This window comes from Natator depressus, chromosome 13 (assembly GCF_965152275.1).
Source record: "Natator depressus isolate rNatDep1 chromosome 13, rNatDep2.hap1, whole genome shotgun sequence".
In the NCBI taxonomy this organism is placed as follows: domain Eukaryota; kingdom Metazoa; phylum Chordata; order Testudines; family Cheloniidae; genus Natator; species Natator depressus.
In genome coordinates, this window is record NC_134246.1 from 15,674,449 (window position 1) to 15,702,382 (window position 27,934).

Here is a 27,934-nt window from a genome sequence, read left to right on the forward strand (position 1 = left end):
CCTCCCCCTTTGATCACAGCTTGCTTGCAAAGGAAATAAAATCACTATCAGTTAAAAAACATGTATTCTTTATTAATTGATTACAAAAATAGGGAGATAACTCACAAAGTAGCCCGGGTGGGGTGTGGGAGGAGGGTAGGAGGGAAGGAAAAGGCCACTTTAAAACGTGTTTAATGCCAGCCTTCTGTTGCTTGTGCTGTCCACTGGGGAGGAGTGGTTGGGTGCCTGGATCCTCCCACCCCACGTTCTTGGGTGTCTGGGTGGGGAGGCTATGGAACTTAGGGAGGACGGAGGGCGGTTAAGCAGGGGCTGCAGCGGCAGTCTGTGATCCTGCTGCCATTCATGAACCTCCACCGGACGCTGGAGCATGTCCGTTTGATCCCGCAGTAGCCCCAGCGTTGCCTCATGCCTCCTCTGATCTTCCTGCCACCACCTCTCCTCACGTTCATCGGCCACCGTCCTGTACTCTGCTATTGTGTCCCTCCACACAGCTCTGTCAGTGCTGGACGACTGCATGGGCTCAGAGAACATGTCATTGCACGTACGTTTTTTTCGCCACCTTATCTGAGATAGCCTTTGGGATGGAGGAGGGAGGCTTGAAACATTTGCAGCTGCTGGAGGAAAAAAAGGGAGTGAAGTATTTTAAAAGATACATTTTACAGAACAATGGCTATACTCTTTCACGGTGAACAACGCTATTCACATTACATAGCACATGTGATTTTGGTACAAGGTCGCATTTTGCATCTTATATTGAGTGCCTGAGGCTTTGATGTTCGAGATCACACACGCAGGGCCAGGCAACAGAATTCGGCTTGCAGGCGGCCATGGTAAGCCATAGTCTTTCGGCTTCTGCAACCTTCATAACAGTAGCCCCCTCTTTTCCCATACCAAGCAAAGCCCGTTGAGTTGGCCATATAGTGCTGCAGTTTTCCTGTTAACATGCAGCAGCAGAAACCAAACTAACCCCCTCCCCCCATCCAATTCTCTGGGATGATTGCTTTTCCCCTCCCCCCACTGCCTGGCTGGTATCAGGGAAGATCCCTGCTAGCCAAACGCGAACAGCTCAGCGCCAATGGCACCCCCCCTCCCACCATGTGGCTAACTGCGGGGAGGATTTTTTTTCAGCCACAGGCAAACAGCCCAGTAGGAATGGGCACCTCTGAATATCCCCTTAATCAAATTCCCCTATTTCAACCAGGTTACCATGAACAATATCACTCTCCTGAGGATAACACAGAGAGATAAAGAATGGATGTTGCTTGAATGCCAGCAAACACCCGGACCATAAACTGCCAGGCGTTGTCATGCAATGATACCAGATTACTTGCTACTAGCATGGCGTGGTAAAGTGTCCTACCATGGAGGATGGAATACGGCTGCTCTCCCCACAAACCTTCTGCAAAGGCTTTCAGAGTGCCTCCAGGAGAGCTTCATGGAGATGTCCCTGGAGGATTTCTGCTCCATCCCCAGACACGTTAACAGACTTTTCCAGTAGCAGTACTGGCCACGAATGCATCCCAAGTCCTCAGGGCTACTTAATCATTAAAAAACGCTTGCTTTTATAACATGTATTATATTTAAAAAGGTACACTCATCAGAGGTCCCTTCTCCGGCTTCATTTGGTTGGGAGGGTATTTCAGTCAGGGTGATAAAAAGACCCTGGGTGTGGGGGAGAATGGTGTGCTGTGGGCTCTCCCCAAGCTCGTCCTCCATCTCATCGTCCCCATCTGCAAAATCCTCAGCCACGGCGGAGAGTACCCTATCATCGGAGTCCACAGATAGGGGTGGGGTACTGGTGGCGGCCTCCCCTAGAATTGCATGCAGCTCAGCGTAGAAGCGGTATGTCTGGGGCTCTGTCCTGGAGCATCCGCTTGATTCTTTGGTTTTCTGGTACACTTGTCTGAGCTCCTTAAGTTTCACGCGGCACTGTGCTGTGTCCCTGATGTAGCCTCTGTCTCTCATGACCTCGGAGATTTTTTGAAATGTTTTGGCATTTGATCTTTTGGAACGTAGTTCTGATAGCATGGATTCCTCTCCCCATACAGCGATCAGATCCAGTACCTCCCGTTTGGTCCATGCTGGAGCTTTTTTTCGATTCTGGGACTGCATGGTCACCTGTGTTGATGAGCTCTGTATGGTCACCTGCGCTGATGAGCTTGCCTGGCCAAACAGGAAATGAGATTCAAAAGTTCCCAGAGCTTTTCCTGTACATCTGGCCAGTGCATCCGAGTTCAGACTGCTGTCCAGAGCGGTCACAATGGTGCACTGTGGGATAGCTCCCAGAGGCCAATACCTTCGAATTGCATCCACACTAACCCTAATTCGAAACAGCGATGTCGATTTCAGCGCTAATCCCCTCTTTGGGGAGGAGTACAGAACTTGGTTTTAAGAGCACTTTATGTCGAAAAAATGGCTTTGTTGTGTGGACGGGTGCAGGGTTAATTCAGATTTAACGCTGCTAAAATGACATAAACTTGTAGTGTAGACCAGGCCTTAGGAAGTTCTTTGGATTTCCTGCTTCCAGCTGGGCCAGAAATACCCTGTCTTGTTGTACTACAGATCTCTACTTCCAGCCCTGAGAAGGATGTGCAGAGAAATGTGAAAATAATAAAACTAAACTAAACTTAAAGAGGAGGAAGTTACATACATTTTATTTCAGGCCACAAATAAGTTTACTCAGAGTATTGGATGGAAGTTTGAGTCATCAGTTCTGATTTTAGACAAATCCTTTCACCCAACCCCTAAAAGTATCAGCTTGCAAGTAATTACATACTGTATTATGGCAACTAACAAGATTTGTTCATTGACTGCCACCACTTTGATACATCATAGCTGATAGTTAACTTAAATTCTACTCTACAAAATCAGGGTCTGTGCTATTCACACATGACAAGAGTTGAATGGAATGGCCTCAGAGTCACCGAAGTGACATGGCATGAAGGGTATGTTTAGAAAATTATCTGTAATCAGAATGTCATTCCATTGCAAATTGTGGGGCCAATCCTGCAAGGCCCTGAACACCTTCTGAGATGCCAAGTCAATGGGAAATGATGGTACTCAGCATTTCACAGGACTGTTGCCTATAGGATTACTTGCTATGAAGATTGCAATGCATGTAATTTACTAGGAGTATTTTATTCCTAGGAGCTCGTGAAGTAAAAAGGTATAATGATCATTTGATGTATCAGAAATCTTCACATGCTGCTGTGTTGATCCATTTCCTGAAATTTTGCAAGAGGTGTTGCAATGTCATTTACAATTAAGGATTAAGAGCAACTATTAAAGTTCTGGAATTAAAACTAAGGGTATGTCTACACTACGAAATTAGGTCGAATTTATAGAAGTCGGTTTTGTAGAAAATGTTTTTATACAGTCGATGGTGTGTGTCCCCACACAAATGCTCTAAGTGCATGTAGTCGGCGGAGTGTGTCCACAGAACCGAGGCAACCATCGACTTCCGGAGCATTGCACTGTGGGTAGCTATCCCACAGTTCCCGCAGTCTCCGCTGCCCATTTGAATTCTGGGTAGAAATCCCAGTGCCTGATGGGGCTAAAACTTTGTCGCGGGTGGTTCTGAGTACATATCGTAGGCCCCCCTTCCCTCCCTCCCTCCGTGAAAGCAAAGGCAGACAATCGTTTTGTGCCTTTTTTCTTGAGTTACCTGTGCTGACGCCATACCACGGCAATCATGGAGCCCGCTCAGCTAACCGTCACCGTATGTCTCCTGGGTGCTGGCAGATGCGGTACTGCATTGCTACACAGCAGCACTGTATTGCCTTTTGGCAGCAGACAGTGCAGTATGACTGGTGGCCGTCGTCCACGTAGTCCTGGGTGCTCTTTTAACTGACCTCAATGAGGTCAGGGGCGCCTGGGCAAACATGGGAGTGACTCAGCCAGGTCATTTCCCTTTTAAGTTTCATCTCATGGTGATTCAGTCCTACTGGCAGTGCACTGTCTTTTAATCAGCAGACAGCAGAAGACAATGGCCAGCAGTCATCGAGCACCGTCTTCTGCCGAGCACCCAGGAGATGACGATGGCTAGTGGTCGTACTGCACAGTCTGCTGCCAGCAAGATGTATAAAGATAGGTGAAGTGGTTCAAAACAAGAAATAGACCAGGTTTGTTTTGTATTCATTTTCTCCTCCCTCCCTCTGTGAAATCAACAGCCTGCTAAACCCAGTTTTGAGTTCTATCCTTGAGGTTTTGAGTTCTATCCTTGAGGGGGCCATTCAGTTTCTTGCAAAGCCACCCCCTTTGTTGATTTTAATTCCCTGTAAGCCAACCCTGTAAGCCATGTGATCAGTCGCCCCTCCCTCCATCAGGGCAATGGCAGACAATCGTTCCGCACCTTTTTTCTGTGCAGACGCCATACCACAGCAAGCATGGAGCCTGCTCAGATCACTTTGGCAATTAGGAGCACATTAAACACCACACGCATTATCCAGCAGTATATGCAGCACCAGAACCTGGCAAAGCGAAACTGGGCGAGTAGGCGACGTCAGCATGGTGATGAGAGTGATGAGGACATGGACACAGACTTCTCTCAAAGCACGGGCCCTGGCAATGTGGGCATCATGGTGCTAATGGGGCAGGTTCATGCGGTGGAACACCGATTCTGGGCTCGGGAAACAAGCACAGACTGGTGAGGCCGCATAGTGTTGCGGGTCTGGGACGATTCCCAGTGACTGCGGAACTTTCGCATGCGTAAGGGCACTTTCATGGAACTTTGTGACTTGCTTTCCCCTGCCCTGAGGCGCAAGAATACCAAGATGAGAGCAGCTCTCACAGTTCACAAGCGAGTGGCAATAGCCCTGTGGAAGCTTGCAACGCCAGACAGCTACCGGTCAGTCAGGAATCAACTTGGAGTGGGAAAATCTACTGTGGGGGCTGCTGTGATGCAAGTAGCCAACGCAATCAAAGATCTGCTGATATCAAGGGTAGTGACCCTGGGAAATGTGCAGGTCACAGTGGATGGCTTTGCTGCAATGGGATTCCCTAACTGTGGTGGGGCCATAGACGGAACCCCTATCCCTATCTTGGGACCGGAGCACCAAGCCGGCGAGTAAATAAACCGCAAGGGGTACTTTTCAATGGTGCTGCAAGCACTGGTGGATCACAAGGGACGTTTCACCAACATCAACGTGGGATGGCCAGGAAAGGTACATGACGCTCGCATCTTCAGGAAGTCTGGTCTGTTTCAAAAGCTGCGGGAAGGGACTTTATTCCCAGACAAGAAAATAACCGTTGGGGATGTTGAAATGCCCATAGTTATCCTTGTGAACCCAGCCTCCCCCTTAATGCTATGGCTCATAAAGCCATACACCGGCAGCCTGGACAGTAGTCAGGAGCTGTTCAACTACAGGCTGAGCAAGTGCAGAATGGTGGTAGAATGTGCATTTGGATGTTTAAAAGCACGCTGGCACAGTTTACTGACTCGGTTAGACCTCAGCGAAACCAATATTCCCACTGTTATTGCTGCTTGCTGTGCGCTCCACAATATCTGTGAGAGTAAGGGGGAGACATTTATGGCGGGGTGGGAGGTTGAGGCAAATTGCCTGGCTGCTGGTTATGCACAGCCAGACACCAGGGCAGTTAGAAGAGCACAGGAGGGCGTGGTGCGCATCAGAGAAGCTTTGAAAACCAGTTTCATGACTGGCCAGGCTACGGTGTGAAAGTTCTGTTTGTTTCTCCTTGATGAAACACCCGCCCCTTGGTTCACTCTACTTCCCTGTAAGCTAACCACCCTCCCCTCGTCCCTTCGATCACCGCTTGCAGAGGCAACAAAGTCATTGTTGCTTCACATTCATGCATTCTTTATTAATTCATCACACAAATAGGGGGATAACTACCAAGGTAGCCCAGGAGGGTTGGTGGAGGAGAGAAGCACCAGGAGGGGTGATGGAGGAGGGAAGGATAAGACCACACAGCACTTTAAAAGTTTAAAACTTTAAAAAACTTATTGAATGCCACCCTTCTGTTGTTTGGGCAATCCTCTGGGGTGGAGTGGCTGGGTGGCTGGAGGCCCCCCCACCGCATTCTTGGGAGTCTGGGTGAGGAGGCTATGGAACCTGGGGAGGAGGGTGGTTGGTTACACAGGGGCTGGAGCGGCGGTCTGTGCTCCTGCTGCCTTTCCTGCAGCTCAACCATACTCTGGAGCATATTAGTTTGATCCTCCAGCAGCTTCAGCATTGAGTCCTGCCTCCTCTCATCACACTGCCGCCACCTTTCAGCTTCAGCCCTCTCTTCAGCCCGCCACCTCTCCTCCCGGTCATTTTGTGCTTTCCTGCACTCTGACATTGTCTGCCTCCATGCATTCGTCTGTGCTCTGTCAGTGTGGGAGGACAGCATGAGCTCAGAGAACATTTCATCGCGAGTGTGTTTTTTTTGCCTTCTGATCTTCGCTAGCCTCTGGGAAGGAGAAGATCCTGTGATCCTTGAAACACATACAGCTGGTGGAGAAAAAAAAAGGGACAGTGGTATTTAAAAAGACACCTTTTATAGAACAATGGGTACACTCTTTCACAGTAAACCTTGCTGTTAACATTACATACATAGCACATGTGCTTTCGTTCCAAGGTCGCATTTTGCCTCCCCCCCAGAGCATGGCTAGTCCCTCCACCCTGCACCCTCCCCGTGGCTAACAGCGGGGAACATTTCTGTTCAGCCACAGGCAAACAGCCCAGCAGGAACGGGCACCTCTGAATGTCACCTTAAGAAAAGCACCCTATTTCAACCAGGTGACCATGAATGATATCTCACTCTCCTGAGGATAACACAGAGAGATAAAGAACGGATGTTGTTTGAATGCCAGCAAACATACACTGCAATGCTTTGTTCTACAATGATTCCCGAGTACGTGCTACTGGCCTGGAGTGGTAAAGTGTGCTACCATGGTGGATGGAATAAGGCTGCCCTCCCCAGAAACCTTTTGCAAAGGCTTTGCGAGTACATCCAGGAGAGCCACGAATGCCAGGGCAAATTAATCATTAAACATGCTTGCTTTTAAACCATGTATAGTATTTTAAAAGGTACACTCACCAGAGGTCCCTACTCTGCCTGGTGGGTCCAGGAGACAGCCTTGGGTGGGTTCGGGGGGTACTAGCTCCAGGTCCAGGGTGAGAAACAGTTCCTGGCTGTTAGGAAAACCAGTTTCTCCGCTTGATTGCTGTGAGCTATCTTCCTCGTCCCCAAAACCTGCTTCCGTGTTGCCTCCATCTCCACTGAAGGAGTCAAACAATATGGCTGGGGTAGTGGTGGTTGAACCCCCTAAAATGGCATTCAGCTCAGCGTAGAAGCGACATGTTTTGGGCTCTGACTCGGAGCGGCCATTCGCCTCTCTGGTAGGCTTGCCTCAGCTCCTTAAGTTTCACGCGGCACTGCTTCGGGTCCCTGTTATGGCCTCTGTCCCTCATGCTGTGGGAGATTTTGACAAATGTTTTGGCATTTTGAAAACTGAAACGTAGTTCTGATAGCACGGATTCCTCTCCCCATACAGCGATCAGATCCCGTACCTCCCGTTCAGTCCATGCTGGAGCTCTTTTTCAATTCTGGGACTCCATCATGGTCACCTCTGCTGATGAGCTCTGCATGGTCACCTGCAGCTTGCCACACTGGCCAAACAGGAAACTGAAATTCAAAAGTTCGCAGGCCTTTTCCTGTCTACCTGGCCAGTGCATCTGAGTTGAGAGTGCTGTCCAGAGCAGTCACAATGGAGCACTCTGGGATAGCTCACAGAGGCCAATACCGTCTAATTGTGTCCACCGTACCCCAAATTCGACCCAGCAAGGCCAATTTTAGCGCTAATCCCCTTGTCGGGGGTGGAGTAAGGAAATCAATTTTAAGAGGCCTTTAAGTCAAAAAAAAGGGCTTCATCGTGTGGACGGGTGCAGGGTTAAATCCATTTAACGCTGCTAAATTCGACCTCAACTCCTAGTGTAGACCAGGGCTAAAACTATTCCTACACTACACCATTTATGATATTGGCACTTGCAAATGAGAATGAGTTTATTAATGTTTAATTGTTTTTATAACAAAAGGATCCCTTTAATGCTTCCAGGAAGACACTGTCTCTTCTCTTTGCTGAATATCACTAATTACTTCACAGACAAAAATATTTCCTCATTGTAATTCTGAATCAGCATAAAAATCTTCAGTGGGGGAATCTCCATATAGTCAGTCTCTCTCTTATCTCTTTCATGTGCTGCTTTAAATTTTTATTCCAAAATCCAGATGTGGCTTGGTAAAAAAAATGCCCATTTAAACACGGACTGTATGTCATAATCAATCTGTTAGCAATTAAACCAAAAACCAGAAGATACGAGCTTATGATTTGTGGAATTCATATGGAGGATGTTATTTTCACAAATTCATGAAAGCCCAGTACCAGTGTCATTTAATATTGTAATCCTACTGTACCAGGACAGCAACTGGATCACACAGATCTCCTGTCACATGAGATTGTATGCCGTATGTCTCACACATTAATTCCTTTACCCAGGATGAATGGGAAATCAACATTTTGATTCCATTGCTAGATATTCGGCTGCACCAATAATGATGACATCAAGCAACATTAAGAGCTAAAGGAAACTCCAGTGTGAAAGTGGATTGAGTTAAAAAAAAGAGTCAGTTTAGCCCCACAGCTCTCACCTTTAGAATCCAGAGCACACCTTCTCCATGTGCTGACTGCAGCTTCCCTCACTCTGGTGTGATGAATACAAATCAATTGCATGGCCACGAGAGTGTATTTCCCTGAAAGACACACACAGCTGCTTGATGTACCCATGGACATGTGGTTTCAATAAATGTAACGTATGACACATATGGCAGATATATATCTCCAGTTGCCTGTGTCTGACTTTTTGCTTTTGGATTATCTCATCCATATAGGTAACAGGTAAGAAGATTAATTTGCTAATGATGAGGTTTATATTCCTGTGAACAACAATTCTTGTACTCCTAATGTGGATGGTTTGTTGTTTTTGTTTGTTTGTTTTAAGAGGAAGATAAACTTATTTCTTACAGATCACAACATTATTTCGTTTATACTACTCCATCAAATGTCCCCCCGTCCCCCCCCAGCTTGTATTGCTCTGTACACTCAAGTTAAGGTCATAGCTCTAATTCACTGAGAGCTAAACTGTGGTTTTAACTCGTTGCCCCGGTGCAGGTGAAAAGTGCTGGTGGTAGCCCTGGCATGTATTGTGCTTCTCAAGGGCCACTGTGGCCCACATTACAATAACATCAGTTTTATTCTTCAAGAGAGTGTGATGCGCCACATTGCACTAGCATTCAACAGCTAGTGCAAAATGGCTACAGGGGCTGTGTCCCTGCCCTCTCTGGGCTTTCTGGTACCAGTGTCTGTACTAAAGTCCCTAGTCCATACGTGCCAGAAGCATAAGTATGGAATTCATGCTCCCTCTCTAGTCCTTGTAAAACAATAGCACTACATCCTCCCACCCTTATGCCCTCCAAACCACAGTGTCCCTCTTGCAACCACAGACAGACACAATCCAGCACTAAGTAGGCAAATACTACAGTGAAGGTCTCTGAACACCTCCATACATTGAGCTTGATTAGTACAGTGTCTTTCATTATTGCTTGTCTCAATACATAGTACATTTTACAAGCTTCCCTGAGGCTGTTTTGACAGGAGAAACTATCAGTGATTACGGGATTACATCCGTCTGACCCTAGGACACTTATCGTCCCATGGGCAGCTAGGGGTTATACTCCACTGAGGTTGAAGATGGTCTGGGTCAGTATTTCAGGCACAGCCCTTCCTTGCCAAATTTGGTGAGTCCCATTTTGTAACCACTGCTAAAGAAAGTGTTGGGGGAGATTATGTAAACATCCTGCTCTTACTTTATTAAAAGTTCCTGATCTCGGCCATTAGAAGTCTCTCACCAAAAGATGGTAGCCATAGAAATTAAAAAAGACTGAACAGAATCTTTTCCACCAGTTAGAAATGCCAGAGCAATACACACACACCCTATGTAATCTATACACGGCATATTCAAGCAAGCAGCTGATCATCAATTTTTCCAGCAAAAACAGGGCTGCCAGGAGCAGGAAGCATTTTATTATCGCCACTTTTATAAGGCTCTACAACATTTTATATCCCTAAATTGCCAGTTAACTGCCAGCTATAGAACAGGCTATTCTTTCTTTTTGCATATTGTTAGACATGTTTACTGGGAGCAGAAGCCTCAGCTAATCCACACTTACAGGTGTTCCTCTCTCTTTTCAATTCCTTCTTCCACATGAGCTGAGAGATACGAGCACCTGAAGAAACTAAGGGCCTGGCTTTCAAAAAGGTCAAGTGACCAGGCATGCGTGTAAAAAATACATGCATCTAATTTGCACGTGTAATTACAGCAACCACATGCAATCAGGTATTTACAGGCACAACCAGTTGTGCCACTAAATTAATTGGCTGCACAAAAAATCCATTTGTGTGCAATCATAGTGATCGTTTGTGTGAATTAGACACAAATACACATGTATTTTAAGAAAAAATTATAGTTTTCACATATTTTTGGTATCTAAACTTTTGAAAATGAGGCTCTGAGTGGATGGGTGAGAGGGAGGGAAGAACTGACTTTCAGAATTTCCTGAGACCAATAGACTTTTTTCCTGTGTTATGGAAGATTTTACTGTCTTGAAAAACAATTATGAATTTAAAGCAATCTTGATCCTGACAAACAGGTGGGCTAGAGGAGCCTCTGGAGAGAAACAAAATGGTCTCATCCGATGTTGCAATTTAGCCACCCACTTTAGGTATCTGCATTCATTGTGTGAACTTCATTAACAGTAACAATAGTAATTCCTAGCTTATATATATACAGCTCTTATTATTAAACCATAAGATTGAACTCTTATAGGGTATTCCACAGGGCTAGAGCAGACAGATATTTCAAATTAATCAATGCTATGGCTTTGTTACTATGATTAATGGCATCTGTATACTGCTGAAGGATCCAGTTCAACCCCAACAATGTCATTTTTACTTTCCTATGATAACCACACCTTAAGCCAAATCCTGCTGTTCTTACTCAGATCTTATTCAGGCAAAATTCCAGTTAATTTCAATGGAATTTTTGCCTGACTAAGATCCCAGTATCTGGCCCTTTAAATGTATGTAAAAACAGGATGAGTAATGCAACCTGTCACTTAACAGATATCATGTAATGTTGTGCTGTATGCTTTAATATGGAATCAGCTGGAACTGGCATGGCCCAGTGGCCTGAACATATGATAGGGAGCTAGGAACTCCTAAATTCAAATCCCAGCTGTGAGAGCAGCTTCTTTTCTGGCCTTGGGTGAGTCACTTAAGCCGTCTTTTTTCAGTTCAGTAAAATGGAGGTGATAATCCTAGGCTATGAGAATTAGTGTTTGTAAAGCAGTTTGCAAAAAGTTTTTAAAAATATACTATTTAGATCCATGTATTATAATAACTAAAAATGCATTAAGCATTTCAGGCATAGTTGTAGAGGTGTAGTGTAGACATTTCCTACATCAATAGAGGGGGTTTTTCCATGTAGATAATCCATCTCTCCAAGAAGCAGTAGCTAGTTTGAGGGAAGAATTCTAGCTGCATCTACTGCAGGGGTTAGCTCAACCTAACTACAGCACTCAGGGTGTGAAATTTTTCACAGCCTCAAGATCTAATTTTTAAGTGTAGACTGCCTTCTCCTTTGATGTTGCAAGTGCCAAGAATGGCGTTAGACTTACTTGGTCCTTGTGCAGTGAGGGCATAAAGACATGATTGTAGCTGGCTCCTATGGACAGGAACCCTCTTCCCGCATCACACTACACACCAGTACAGAACCTCTGTGTATTTGTATTAAAATGCTCTGCTGAAGCGCCAGGAAGTTGTGTAAAAAGATTTCAGAGAGATTCCACAGGACAATGACTTAGGAGCTGGAGTTACACATTGCTGTGCAGCAATGTCCATATTTATTCTGATTATTCCTCCACATCAGTCACACATGCTACTTATGCAGATGTTAACAGAATCTATCTTAGTCATGTCAGGGCTTGAACCAGTGACTTTTACAGCGAGACGAATATCTCAGTAGCTTGGAGCTGTAACATACTCAAACCTGCTGAATCAGGTTGAGACAGAGGACATGAAACACACTGACTAGCAGGTTACACAGACACTGTGTTGAACCAGGACACGCACTAATCAGAAGGAGCTCCAGTACCATCCTGGAAATCATGAAGAAAAAGAGAAACAAATAGGGGAAACAGGATACCCTTCAAGAGAATTAGTGAGAGGCTCTTTAAATAGAATAAATGCATGAAAGCTTTCCAAAGCTATAAAAAAAATCTGCTTTTTAGCTGCTTTATGAGTTCTCAAAATGATAGCCCTTAAAAGCATTTCTGGGGGTTGAGTGAAATTCTAATTAGACCTGTCTTTCTCTCATTGATATACATTATTTTCTTCCTTCATTCGCTTTGAAGAAAATAATGTATATCAATGAGAGAGAGACAGGTCTAATTAGAATTTCACTCAACCCCCAGAAATGTCCCAGATACGTATTTTGTTTTTGTTTGTTTGTTTTAAAGGAAGAGGAAATGTAGATGAGAAATCAACTCCTAAAATGATAGGCACCTCACCAGTATATTAATAGAAATAATCACATGGGAAAGTGATAACTGGAGTACAGAAGCATCTCCTTTTAGAAAATTTAGTCCACACAATTCTTCTCACCTCAGCGACACTCTCTTACCATAACGCAACCAGCCCTGAAATCAAGATGTTTCAGTGGAAGAACTATTTAAAATACAGACTAAAATACAAAATATTTTCCATCACCTAAGGTGCCAAAGAATTAACTTGTTTTATCTAAAGCACCAGGTGTCAGTGCTTTGTATGCACTTAACTCTGATTACTGCTGCCGTCTGACCCCACTGCATACTTTTCCACTGCATGCATCCAATGAAGTGAGCTGTAGCTCACGAAAGCTTATGCTCAAATAAATTTCTTAGTCTCTAAGGTGCCACAAGTAATCCTTTTCTTTTTGTGAATACAGACTAACACAGCTGCTATTCTGAAACCTGTCAATAGACAAATGTAATCACCAGCGAAGGATTCAATGCAGGCTTGTTTTTTTAGAGGAGAAGGTAGATAATAAGGGGGCTGTGGGGGAAGTGAAGGGGTGCCTGTCTAATAATACCTGTATTGCAGCAGCATAGCAAAGCTTTCAGTACACACGCACGCACGCACACAGTTACTTTTATTTTTGCTGCAAACAGTTTCATGATTGATAGGAAACAACATATAAGGATGCATCCAATGAAGTGAGCTGTAGCTCACGAAAGCTTATGCTCTAATAAATCTGTCGGTCTCTAAGGTGCCACAACTCCTCCTTTTCTTTTTACGGATACAGACTAACATGGCTGCTACTCTGAAACATATAGGGTTGTTTGGGAAAATGGTGCTATTTACATTAGAATACAAGCAAAAGCCTTCAGAAAGAGCCACGCTTCACAAAGGCCCATTTCTCTGGAGTGGACCGACCCCGAATTCTACACCCCAACAGCCTCATGCACTTGGAAAAGTTTAACTGTACTGCTCCCAGACATCTAGAGATCCACCATGCAAATGTCATGGCTTGAGCCCCAAAACAGAAGGCAAAAGTTAATTATTTATTAAATCATCTTGTTAAAACCTCAGGAAGCTCATAACTGCCTAAACTTGAGAAGTCAAGGCTGTTGTAAAGCACGTGCACTGTGGCAGGCAGAGCACAATAAAAGAGCATGGTCTTGTGGCCAGAAATAGAGGCCGAAAGTAGAGACACTTAGTGGCCCTGTTGACTGACTGACCCCCTAGCGATCTTAGATAAGTCACTTTACCTTAGTTTCCCCCTCTGTAAAATAGGGTTAATGCTTCACTGACTCAGAGGGATAGTCTGAGGCTTAATTAATATTTTAAAAGCACATTGTAATCCCAGCATGATGCCTGTTCTTGACAGCCTGGTAAAAGCATATTCGATACCAAAGATACGCATTGCAAAATCCAAATGTTCTCGAGAATAAAACAATGTGCTTTTAAAATATGGGACAGTTTTGTCCCATAGCAGATTTGGGGGAAGTAAGAGATGAGTTAATAGAACCTAAAAAGTTGAAGACCTGGGGGGGGAAAAATCACAACCCACAATGTGTCCTCATTTCTCCTAAGTTCAGAAAGAATCTGGTTTCCACAAACACTTAATTGTTGGCCTTTCAAAAGCAAATATCACTGAAGCCTGATTGCATGGAATGGATACTGTATGATAGGAAGTGAGATCCACTGCTTACCTTATCATTCATCCCTGCCAACTCATTGGTACAGAAAGCCATCTCCCTCTGGAGGTAAAAGAGCTCAGCCCATCAATCCACAGTGACATTCACTCTCCAATTATACATTGTTTAATTAAAAACTAGAGGGCTGATCTTACAGCATCGTTATATATGGAGCACATTTGTAAGATTCCTAACCTTTATTGAAACAAAGATGGGAAGACAGCTCGAATAATTACAGGAATAGACTAGCCACATTGATGGATAATTTGCAGTGGCTTTTACTGGGGACTAGCTACTGTCACAATTGTATCTTTGGGCCTTTTGATGTTTCCTGTTGAACAAGTATTTAAAATGCTGTATAGTAGCGGCACAGCCTCTTCCCCTGTACGTGAAAGCTGGCAATTATGCAGCTGCAGGCAACATAAAAGGCCTTTTAAAAAATTGCACATATGCTTTAATAACACCTCTGCCTTCTGACTGCTTTGTGCACCATGTGTTATTTTAACGGCTCTGTTCCTGCAGGGCCATATCTCAGTAATGGTGAGGGGTTGGTGACTGCTGTGGGAAGGGATGGCTCACTCTGCATAGTGATTACACTCAGGGTATTACAAAGTGAGACACGCGTGTCAGGGCTGTTCCCTGTCCAAAGCAATTGCTGCCTCCTGAAATTCCTTCTCCTCTCTAAGAAATCTAATTATCAAAAGACAAAGCTGCAGGGGATCTATGAATCTTGTACATGTTCTTGCAGTACATAATAACTGCTGTGCAGTTCCTGTTAATTAATGCTGATGATTTGCATTTACATTGGACCTAACTTGATTACACACTTTGTTCCATCATCAGAGGCGGGGGGAGGGAGGGAATTTATAATTTGTCAGCTCAGATTGTAGAGATGGATGCATTAGCCTCCATTGATCCCAGTGATATAATGATATAATTCAGGCACAGTACAGCACTTTATATCAGGCCAATGATAAGTTACTTTGGTAATCCTGTGCCATGCTTCTGTCTCTCAGTACGTTATCTACTTAAGGCCTTAAGATTTCAGTTTGATTTTGCTCCCCTCCCCCCACTGCTTTCTCTCTCCCTCTCTCTCTTTTGCTGAGCAAAATATTAATGTGAAATATGAATGAAAGTCAGTGAGAGCACTAATACAAGGATCTTTACATTTGCAGAAAATACAGTTCCAAGACTATTTTTCATAACAATATCAATAATTAGCAGTTCGGTGGTACATCTCAAAGAGTTTACAGAAGTGGTAGGTGTGATTATGCCCATTTTGCACCCAGAGAAACTAAGGCACAGAAAGCTATGGGAGTCTGACCCTGCACCCATTGAAGTCGATATGGTCACTGCCTTCAATGGGTGCAGAATCAAGCTATAAATGACTTGCCAAAGTTTCCAAAGTAAGTCAGTGGCAGGGCTGAACACAGAAGCCAGTTCTCCTGATTCCCACTCTCATCATAACCTATTTTAAGGACCATGCTGCCTGTAAGTTATTACAGTAAGTGGCTCTTTAGCATACAATATTGGACATGGAGGGAAGTGCTATATATTTTAATACAATTCTTCTACAATGTTCTCTTCTCATTTTCTTCTGTTACCTCTTCATTACGTTGCATATACTGTTCATCTTACAGGACAGAAATATAGCTTACATTCAAATTCTATTTCCATTTAATATTGTGTTAAATTTTGATTTCCAAATTCCCTAGAGAAAACAGTATCACCTAACTTTTCTTCACATGATATTTGAATGTTAAAATACTCTCCAAGCAGAAGTTCAGATTGCAGTAGAGATGCCCCTAAACCAAACTCCCAGGACTTTAGTCATGAGTCACATTTAGAGAGAGCTGCACCTTTGACCCCTCTCGGGTCTCTCAGCAGGTACCACTTCATGTAATAGGGCCTGTGCCATCATTTCTCTCTGGGTGAAATCCTGCAATTCTCCCACTCTTAGACCAGGTCCCCAGGCTACAGCCCTCTGTGTGTCATCCATGATTTCTCAACAGGCCAACTAGGGTCATCACCTGCAAATCCTCCCTTTGGGACTGCGACCAGTGAAGAATAGAGGGAGCCCAAAGCAGCCTTCTTAAAACAAAGCATTGTTTAATCCTAACAGTACCATAATCTAAGAAGAGAAAAGGATTTTAAAACCACAGGCTATATACTTGTCTATCATACCTAAAGGCCTATCTTACCCTCCTGACCTCAGGGTATGAATATCAAACTGCTCCCCAATAATCTCTGCCCCAGTCTCTCCCATAACTATCTGGCCTCTGTGTCTTTAAAAAAAAATCTCCCACACCCTAACTGCTGAAGTTCAGACATTCCTGGAGAAACCTGTTTAGCAAACCCAGTAGGAGGAGGTTGTTGTATTAGATGGAATATATGGGCCCAAAGAGTCAAAGATGTTAACTTAACCCTATCAGGCTCCAATATTAAATGGTGTTAAAGTTCAGGGTTTGATATACAGAGATCTCAGCCTGCTTAGTACCATGGTAAATACCTCATTAAAAATCCTTCTGTGAAAAAACAAAACCTTTGATTAAACATAGAGAGAGAAAAAAGAAAAAAAGTTAAAGCATTTGCTCTCATTTTAACAACATCCCGTGTTCCTTTTCCCTTTAACTGCAGAGAGTTTTGAGAAGAAAAAACCCCCTTATTTGACAGTCTCAAATGGTAATAACTCATTTTGGGGGAAAAGAGAAGATGTTAGTTGAGGTAGACTGGAGCTGTTAAAACAAGACAAACACACAAAAGTGGAAAGAAAAGAACAGCAAAGAGAAAATGCAGCTTCTGTCTCTTGGGTTGACTCTCACTTGCAGCCTAGCTGGTGGAAAAACACAGAAACAGCACACGGCCTTATCAACCACTCTGAAACCTGGCAAACCCGTATCAGCGTCAAGGTCTTTAGGACATTGTTTTTGGCTGTCTCTCTGGTCCCACATTTAAAACATTTCAGAATATGCAGAAAGGGGAAAAAAGGAAAGGGATAAGGAAAGAAGAGAAGGGTGTGGAAGGACAAGGAAGAGGGAAGAGGGGCAGTGTAACCAAGTCTCACATCCCAGGTGGAAATCAGGATTAGCTAGAGCATTGGAGGTGGTGATGTCATCTCTCTGGCCCAGTCTAGTCAGGACTTCTCTCAGGATTAGGAAGAAGAAGGCACAATGTTGTCACATTGGATCCCAGGAGATGGTGGGGCTGGCAGCCATAATGATGGAGCTCGTTCCATCCCCTTCCTTCCATCTGTTATCCTTCATGGCAGCCAGCTTTCACCACAAAAGTCTCTTTTTGAGAATCCCAAAAGGGAGTCATGGGAAGAACAGCCTGTCCTCTCATTATTTTGTCCACCAATTAGGCCTAATTTCTGACATGCCAGTTTTGGTCCCTTAATTTCCAGTCCCACATTTCTCTTGCTTGCCAGGCATGATCTGAACACAGTCCTTGATTTATATCAGTAGATCTTTTTGCTTGTTTCTCCATCTCTCATTTGCATCTTTCCCCATTAACATTTATGGTTATAGGTTATTGTAGCACGTTATAAACTTGCTCACAATTAAGGGCCTTGTAGGCCCAGTTATTAAAACAGGATCTAGCCAGAGCATCGCATCAAATTACTCCAGCACTGCCCAGATGTTGTAAGAGATGTTACCAGGTCATCGTCTCCCTTTGTCTACCTGCTGTCAGCTCCCGATTGAATTAACCCTTTATACTAATAGAGTAAACACCACAACAACAGACAAACTGATGGAGCATATAATATTCATAAAATATTACCAGCAGCTCAAATGTCCTTCATAACTTGGATCTGGGCCCAAAGTTTGCAGCTCAGACCCATCTCTAGTAGGGCTTGTCGTAAGTTTTCTGTCAAAACTAGTTGACAGAAAATTAGGTTTTCAGCTCTGTTGGTGAAAAGGGTCTGCTTTCCACAAAATAATGCAGTTTTTGTTGAGAAATGAAACCTTTGAAAATTGAATTTAGTTTCACAATAGCTGCCATGGTGCCTTATGGGAGTTGTAGGTATGGGTGCCTCATGCTCTCATTCTCCTCTATGGGATGAGCTTGATGGCTGGCCTAGATCTCCCATGCTGCTTCATGGTGGCTTTGCAAGAGGGGAGAACAGATGGCATCATGGAAAATGTAATACACCCAGAGGAGAACGGGGGCACAAGGCACCCAAACTATAATTCCCATGAGGCACCATGGCAGCATTGCCAAATTAACATTTTCTGAGTTACAGCCAACATTTTTTTTTCTTTTTCTTTTTTGAGTGTTCAATTTTTTCAATGAAAATTTTGTTTTCCATGGGGGTGGGGGGGACTTAAAGAGGTTTTATCTCTAATATCTAGATTTCTAATTTCAAACTTCAAAAGTCATAAGCATGGCAAGTTATTGAGTCAGTTGTTAGACTACATCCTTTGGGCCATGGATTGTCTTCTTATCCTAAGGGCTTGTCTACAGTGCCCCACAGTTCCAACTTCAGGCAGTGCAAATAGCAGTGTACACCAGAGTGCATACAGTCATACAGAAAACACTTCAATAATCAGTCTAACATATGGTTTTCATAAGTTATTAGAGACAGCCCCATATCTGTCACAAGGTCTATACAACAAAACCCTCAAACAACCACCATTTCTGGTGACATATTGTTCTGTACAATTTCCCCGTGATGTTGACAGATCAGAGCCCTTGGGCAATTCACTGGTGTGTGAAACTACAAAGGAGTGTTAAAAGGTACTGTTGTGCATCTAGACAATTCACTTGTTAAAACAGATGTTAATTGTATTTGTCTTCATCTACCTATATCCTGTTTGATGTATACTAGTGTAACTAAATTAACCTGTTGTTTCTATATCCTTTTTCATGTCCTGTAACTCTGTGATTACCTGTACATTAAGTATGCAACTCTACTTAGTTAACATTAGGTCAAAAGGCCTGTATTTAGTGTTTATATGTGAACATACTTAATATGTAAATGATATGAAAGCCAATGAAGAATTGTTTCTGGATATCCTATTATGTACTCTCCGGTAATTAAATAACCTTAATTTACAGTGTGTTCGTTTTAAGATAAGAAGGTATTTGATGTGAAAGCTTCATGAAAACTGCCTTAGAACTGTAACTGAGGAAGCATCCTGTCTTCAAAGCAAGATTCCTTAGTTTAACGATGGAGATTCACAAACTACATTGTCTACATTGCCTATTCTTCGTCAGTGGAAAATGCATGCTGTGATAAAAACACCTGCCAGATTGCTTTCCAGAGAAAATGGCTATAAGAAGAAAATCCTTGGGAATGATCCTTCATCTCTCATCTATGTGGATGCTGTCAGAGAGTGTTCCAGATACAAGACAGAGATCCCCAAACCAAAATCATTTTTGGGCAGCCCTGAGAGACTTATGGAGAAGTAAACAGATACACCATTTCTGCTATCAGATTGGACTTACAAACTTTGATTCATCTGTAATGTATTTTACCTGCTTTAACCTCTCAACAACTCTTTTTTCTTTTCATAGCTAATAAATCTTTAATTTACTTTAGTACAGAAATTGGCTCCAGTGTTGTCTTTGGTGAGATCCGACAGGTACCTTGACCTAGGGTAAGTGACTAGCCCTTTGGGGCTGGAAGAACCTAATGTGTAGTGATTTGGGTTTTAATAACCTTTCATCGTAAAGTCCAGTCTGTCTAGGTGGTAAAGTGGAGGCTGTGGAGTCTAAGGCAGATTGTCACTCTATGGTAAAACTAATGTAGTGATCCAGGAGCGTACATTTGTTTCTGGTTTGGTAAAATCTAATTATAGAATATACCACCAGCTTGGGTGTGTCTGCCCAGTTTTCTGACAGTCTGACCTGTGACCAGCACTCACAGCTGTGACCCATTCCAGGCACCAAAATACCCCCCACTCCAATTACTTTACTTGGAACGTTCAAAGATGCTTAGTTTTTCAGCACTGGACCCATCATTCTGAACAACGATAATGTACTTTCCTTTGCTTAGCTCAAGAGAGTTGCTCTAGGTGATGAACTCAGGCTAGCCTCAGAAAGATGTTCTTAATTCAATTTTTAAATAAAGGACATTGTGATTATATTGGGAGCAGAAAAGAAAGATTCATTTCCCAGTTATTAATTAAAACAATTGGAATTTCGATTAATGTACTTATGGCTATTTATTGTTAGTGTACAGGGGCCAAATGCTGCAATATTTACTCATGTGAGAGGCTCCATTGAAACCAGTGGGACTATCCATAAGATTGCAAAAGATCCCTTACCAGGATACTAACTCATAACTCCTGATGCTTCAAATCAGCTCCGATTTCATGCAAGGTACACAGCCAAGTCAAGCAATACACTTCTGTCATGTAACTTAAAAATCAGTATTTATCAACAAGGTTACCATAGGTTAATAGGTATAAAGAACCCATTACAAATATCTCGTTCTATATCCTTTTGACCTGCATTAAGGATTTGTGACTTCACTATCAGCTGAGCTCAATCATGATAAGTGGAATGAAAATTGAGCCAGCTAATCTTAAAATGGAACTTTCAGACAACAAAGTAAAAATTACATTTGCTTTGATCTTTGATGGGCTGAGAGATAGTGAGATTTCTTTGCTCTCAATACAGCTGTTGTTGTGGGAGAGCAAGGATGTGTGTGTCCAATGTGCCTATCTTCCAAAATAAAATATATAAATATTTCCCTTTCATCTTTCCCTCATGATAGGGTTATGCTATAGATGCCATAGAATCACTGAAGCAAGTTGTCAATGATGTTTGAAATGAAACACTCCTGCCCAGTGCACCGAGGGAATACAAACAGCAATCTGTCTAATCATGGCTGTTCAGTGATATTTGCTGTAATATTCTACCCAGACAACCAGAAAAGGCTAAACAAAAAGGCCTCCTTCAAAAGAAGAAAACTGAACACTGTGCCATTTTAGGAGCAGCTCCTATACAGATCATTATGAACCTGTCTCGCCTTTGTATTGTACCTTATGCTGTCACATACAGCCACCCATATCAGAAACAGCAGCATTTTACACCCAGCTTTGCACAGGTGCAAACGACTACACACAGGGCAAGGCAATGGAAAATCTCCCCTCATGTCCCAATTTCTGCACTCAGTGCAGAAATGAAGGTGGCAGGAGATGTGAGCCACTTTGGAACCACCATATTCTGGACCCCGCCAAGATCCTGCCTAGTTTAACTCCTAATCAAAGTCTCATAAGGAGCCAAAAGAAGGAGAATAGGAGAGGCAATTAATACCCAGATTGCAGCAGTGATCTGGCGATGCTCTCTCTCCACCCTGTCCCACTTCTTTCCCTTCCCAACTTCACCCTAAGGAGGGATTGGGAGGAAGAGGACCGGTGGGTGGGGGTGTCATTTCTGCCCCCCTTTATGCCAACAGAGCATCATAAAGGAGCTGGAGGAGGGGAAAATGTCTTTTTTTGGAGGTTTCTCTTTTTATCTTCTTCTCCTCATTTCAGGTACTTCACCCACTGCTACCAGCTCACTAGCTCTTTGGAGGCAAGATCTTTCATTTCATCCACAGAAATTGCCAGATCAGAACTTAAAAGTAAAAAAGAAAAAAGGTCAGGTACCATGGACCCAATCCTGGGCCCTTTGCCTTCAATGGGAACAGGATTAGTTTCCATACGGTACAGCTGGCACAGCCCTATTTGCCTCACGGATGCTTTCCCCAAACAGACACCCTGGAACAGAAGGATCTGCTAAACTGAACTTTTAGTTACAAGCATGTCTGAGAGCACAGTTTGTAACTGCAGCCCACAGAGCTCCCACGCAGACCACCTATTTGTTCAGAGTTTAACTGATAAACAAACGTCAAGTTTGTTTGTTTTTTTAATCATTTCTCTGCGCCAGCAATTGAAAAATCTTGGAACATAAGAGCTAGCAGCTATTGGGAAGGGAAAAGGGCAGCTTTGTATGCTTTAAATAGTTTTTCCATTGGCCTTTATGCAATAACATGCACATTAGAGATAAGTGATTCCTTATCCAAAGCATGAGGCTATCCCGAAAACACATTTTATTAACTATTATATTTCCATCAATCTGTGGAGAAGGGAAGTGTGAGGGGTGGGGAAATCAGCTCAAATAATTCCAGTACTGCATTGATTAATGGATCTAGATGTGGTTTTATTTTTCTTCCTGCCTTCTGATATAATGATGAGTTTCATGTCAAGATGGAAGGTAACATGGGTCAAACCTTGAAGAACTGAAAGTATCAAATCTGTGTTAGACAGGGGAACGAGTTATAGGCTTTTCCTAAACTGTAATAAGAGGCCACAAAACAGAATGATGTAGTAACTGTCTTCTTTGCACTATGGTTACTTATGGCTAATCATGATTCTAATTATATATAGTGTCTTTCATTTACAAGCATTCCAGAATGTCTTGCAAAAACTTTACCAAGATATTTGCAAGTAGTGTTAAGAATCACTAGTGAAGTGCAACTACCTCTACAGCAAATCAAAGCAGCTATTAACAGTGTCCAGCTGTTGTGTCTTTGCTCTCCTCACAGCACTGATAATATTAGAAAACCACATGGGCACAGCTGGGTTCTCAATAACGAAGCTCACTAACTACATACAATTGTACAAGGTCCACGTCTCTCTCTATATACACACACTGTCTATCTGTTAAGATCTGGTGATTTGTACAATAAAAGACTGGGAGGTCTACTAGAGGACTCCCAAACTATCTAAAGAGCTCCCAATTCCTATACAACAGCAAAACTATCAAAAACTTGAGAACAGGAGATATTCTCTATCTTATTCCTCATGAGACTACAAGGGGAATGTTAAGTAGGCAGGATAGATTTACCCACACTGGAATTTTATCAGGTTAACATTGAGATTGTGAGAGACAACAGTGAGTGATTCCTTCCCCTCCTTCCCCCGTTTTTTAACCATTTCATTTTTAGCCAAATTTGGAGTTTCCTCACTTTGACAAAATGGTTATTTTACATTCACGTGACACATTCTCTCATTTCCAGTATGTTACTTTCACTCAAACGGGTCCACCAATTTTTTTTTAAAAGAAATTAACTATATTTAGATAATTTAGCAAGCAAAATAGGATCATTTTTAAATTCATGATGAAATACAAAAAAACCCAAAAAACCCTCACTTCTTGAATTTCCAATAGTTTGCCACTCATTATAAACAGTCCCAAAAGTGACAGTGAGTTTTTTGCTTGTTTGATTTTTAAACAGCCACAAGTGTTCAACATTGCAATATTACATCTCATCCAATGGATGACACAGCCAGCCATGCAGTGTGCCATAATGCCACGCTGGGGCAATGATTCAGTACTGACTGAAAGAGAAAAATCATTGAACATACAAAAAGAATGCAGTTTTTCATAAGAAAAAAAAAGATGGTCTGAAAATAATAAGTAGGAAAAAGGTATAAATATCAATGGACTCAGAAAGATCACATATAGCCAGTCAAATATTCTTTAACAGAATTTAAAACATCAATAACTTCAATCCTGTCCCTCTCAAATGCCAGTAGAACATAAGCAGCTTGAGTAAAGATTCTGAACATTGTTTGTATCCTAACTTTGATTCATACACAGCTGATTGAAAATAATACTTGCTTTTGCGACTCCCAACATATGAATATATTTTAAGCTGAAATGCCTAGCTTTTTGTTTTTTTAATGTTTGAAAATGATTTTAAGTATCCAAGATAAACACACAAGTTTTCTCTACTTTCTGTCTATAAATTGCTTCTCTGGTGCTGGGACTCAGAAAATGACTGTAAACAGCCAGACAAATGAAGTCAGAAATCAACAATGCAAAGAGAGGGATATATAAGAAAGCCATTACATGGCGGAAGGTAACAAGAGACCTCGGCATTTTTATCAAACAGAGTTTGACTAATGGAACTTTGAAATAAGGCAAAATAGGAGGAGAAACAGGGGAAGGCTAACCACCAATGCAGATGATAAAAAGAACCTTCACTGAAGATGATTACACAGCAATAGTTCAGACACCACTCTGAGCTCAGGGCCCCTGCAAAATGTCTAAATCAATGTACACTTTGTTTTTACACTTGTGCTTCACCAAATCACCTATTACAAATTAAGAGAAACCATTGTATTGTACTCTTAGTCACACAATGCAACCTGGTTTTAATCTCACCTCTAGGTACAGATAAGGTTTAGGAAAATCAAGTGACATGGTGTTTTTTATATTGTTGCTGGCAATCATGGAAGTAACAATATCCTAATATTTCAGAGTCTTCAGTATGCTGGGTCTCATTGGCAGAGATGATAGTGAAGCAGAAAGGAGTGATGCACAGAATGAATTTTTAACACGTACAGGCAGTTTAAACTGATAAACACTTAGCTTACATAGGCCCAGATTGAGCAAGCACTTAAACTCAGTTAAGTGTTTTATTAAATTGGGACAGGGCCCAACTTCAATGGATACAGGGTACAAGTGGTTGTCATCTTTTACAGGGCCTAATCCTGAGAAGTTTTAAGCACCCAGGGACTAAAGTCTACTGAAACAATCTACTAAGCAGTTTTGTTCCTCTTCAAGACCCTGCCCCCGCATCCCCAATGTTGGCCTGATTTCGGTGACAATTATTGCCTGTAAAACACCTAGATTGCCTTTAGCTTTTTTCTTTTCTTCCTTCACATAGTCCTTCCTGCTTACTGGACCGGATGCATCAATGAGATAATGACAAGAATGTTCTTTGGTTTTAAAGCTGAATGAGTAAACAACATTCCTATTTATTATTTATCTGCTTTCAAATCCTCATGAATACCTCCAGTGATAATTACCTAATTTCTATCAATGTATTTCTAGGTAACCATCACGCACAAAATGGACCGTACATAATAGCACAATTCAATATTTATGAAGTGATACTTGTCTATGAACATATAGAGACTCAGTAATTACAACTAGAGCTATGCTTTAAAATTTCATAGTGGAAACAAACTGAATAGAAATAATGTTGCTTTGTTAGAACTTAAAGTTATCCTGCCAGCTGAAAACACTGTAATTAAAATAAATGCATAAATAAACACAACAGATGTAGTTATCTTGTCACCTGCATGCTGCCAGCTGGGATTCATAAAGTCGCCTGGAATGAATTCTGCAGAGGAGGTCTTTCCACGAAGAAAGTTCTGACACTGCCTCTGTGCCATGTTCAGCTCTATGAACCAACAGCAACAGTGCCCCAAGTTGACTTGGGATGGGAAAGAGGCAGCTTCTCCAACAGCCAGGTCCCAACTACCAAAGGCTATAGAGATGGTCATCAACATCTTCAATTGCACTAAAAATTGAATAGACAGCCAAGTCAGAGCATGAAGCACTGGCGATTGATGCTCATATCGGCTCACCCCATTGTAGAGGTAGGCAATAGCATTCTTGATGAGGTTCAAAGGTCGCCCTACACAGAGTTCATTGCAGTTACCATGCGTGAGGTGACAAATGCAGGAACAACTGTCAGACCTTTCAGCTGATCAGACCCTGAAGACAACATTTCGAGTGCTTTGAGCTATTTGACTCCTCGTTTCACCTACTGCTTTAATAATACATCAATTAAGGGGTGAATGTTCACAGCAGTGTCTGGAAAAGGTTGGAGGATTCATGTATTCAACATTTAAGACCTCCTGACCCTTATGAAAAGGAGAATGATCTCCTATGCAAAATGGGGTACTTTAAAAAAACATCCTACAAACTTCCATAGCAGACATAGAATTCTATATTACATTCTTTAGGGTGGTTTAAACATTTGATAGAAAAGCTACCTCTTTACTCTAAAACCTAAAGAATTTAATAATTTCTATGGAATTATTGTTTTCATAACTCCAATTCATAGATAAGGCTAGAAGGAACCATTGTGATCTTGTCTGATCTGCATAACACAGGGCACAGTACCTCCCTGAGTTAATTCCTGTTTGAACTGCAGCCTATCTTTTAGAAAAACATCCAATTTTAATTTAAACATTTCCAGTGATGGAGAGTCTACCACAACCCTTGGTAGGGTGTTCCAATGGTCAATTAGCCTCATGGTTAAAAATGAGGTTTCTGAATTTTTCTAGCTTCAACTTTCAACCACTGTATCTTGTTAAATCTTTGTCTGCTAGGCTGAAAAGCCACCTACTGTATTATCAAACCTGTAGGCAGTTATGGGGTGATTTGATCATTGTCTATAACCTTCTCTCTATTAAGCTAAGCACATTGATTGACTCAAGGAGCTCACTCTCTGAACTCTCTCCAATTTATCAACATCCTTCTTGAATTGTTGACACCAGCACTAGACACAGTATAACAGCAACGGTTGCACCAGTGCCAAATACAGAGGTAGAATAACCTCCCTATTTCTATTTGATATATCCTCGTTTACACATCCAAGGATCGTGTTAACCCTTTTGGCCACAGCATCTCACTGGGAGCTCATGTTCAGCTGACTATCCACCATGATCCCCAAGTCCTTTTCAGATTCACTGCCCCCCAGGAAAAAGTATCCTGCCCTGTAAGTTCAATTCAGTTGTATGGGGCTTTTTCATAAGAGATCATTTAATAAGTTTAAAGTCATCTGTGACACCTGAGTAAAACGAAGGATCGTAGCCGAATCAATCCAATTTTGACTGCATTAGCTGATAAGGTCAGTGTATGTTAGCAAAATAATGATAATTTGCAGATGAAAGGGGGAAAAAAACCAAAAACAACAGGAAATGTTCAATGAATAATGGCATTGTATAACTGCAGTGATAAATAACTAAGTGTTTTGAATAAAGACATTACCAAATTGCACGAATAAAATCTTTATATTTGAATATGATGCCAGTTCAGTTCTACCATGGTGTTTCTTGCTCCTATCACTGCCTGTCACACCAAATCAGGGTATCAAAATTATTTCAGACCAATCTTAAATCTTATGTAAAGCTTGGTGGTCTGACTGCATTTTAGTAAAGTGTTGGATAAAAAAGGCATGGGAAGAGGTTCAAGCTACTCTTCCAATTGACAAGTGATGTTAATCAGTGCTTAACATTTAAATGTGTTTTTTAAATAAACAGATGAGAGGAAGCTATCAAAAGTAAACATTAAGCTTGTGTGTGTGAAAACATGGCATGAAGAAAGAGGTGGACACTGAATGAGTTAGCAACTGCTTCATGTTGCATGAAGTTCAGACCATTTTGGAGTATGTCTAGTGTTGGGGAACAATTAAATACCCAGGCTCTAAACTGAATGAAGCACCTTAACATGCAACAGGAAAAATTACTGACCAGGGTTTTTAATGATTTACAAGCATAGTGCTAAACTCTGAGCAAAAAAGTCCTCTGGAAATCCACGTTTGGAAAAGATAAGAATATGCTGCTGACACTGGGGATATTGGGGCACGTTGTTCTCTCTAGCTTTCTTATTCAAATTTAAAAAAACAAAGGTTCTGTTAGTGAATAATTTAGGATGGTACACAATCGCCAAAGATGAAAAATTGCTGAATGGTAAAAATAAGGATTATATTTTGATAGTTTAATGTTAATAGTTTATGGTCATGTATGGTGAATGAGTTTGGATATAGCAGGGTAATACTTGTGCTAAGGCTTTGGCCTAGCCTGTGCTTGACATGAGTGTTGTTTTGCCAATTTCTCTCTTATTT

General features: G+C 42.2%; 1 protein-coding gene across 1 annotated transcript; it reads right to left on the reverse strand.

Moving 5' to 3' along the window:
- Nucleotides 1-117: 117 nt before the first annotated feature.
- LOC141997654 (uncharacterized) lies at nucleotides 118-25,589 on the reverse strand. The gene is made up of 3 exons (XM_074970080.1): nucleotides 25,376-25,589; nucleotides 8,653-8,754; nucleotides 118-614 (listed from the first exon to the last, which is right to left on the reverse strand). Exons 1-3 carry the CDS (start codon nucleotides 25,587-25,589, stop codon nucleotides 160-162), a joined length of 771 nt encoding a protein of 256 aa, XP_074826181.1. The 3' UTR covers nucleotides 118-159.
- Nucleotides 25,590-27,934: the final 2,345 nt, after the last annotated feature.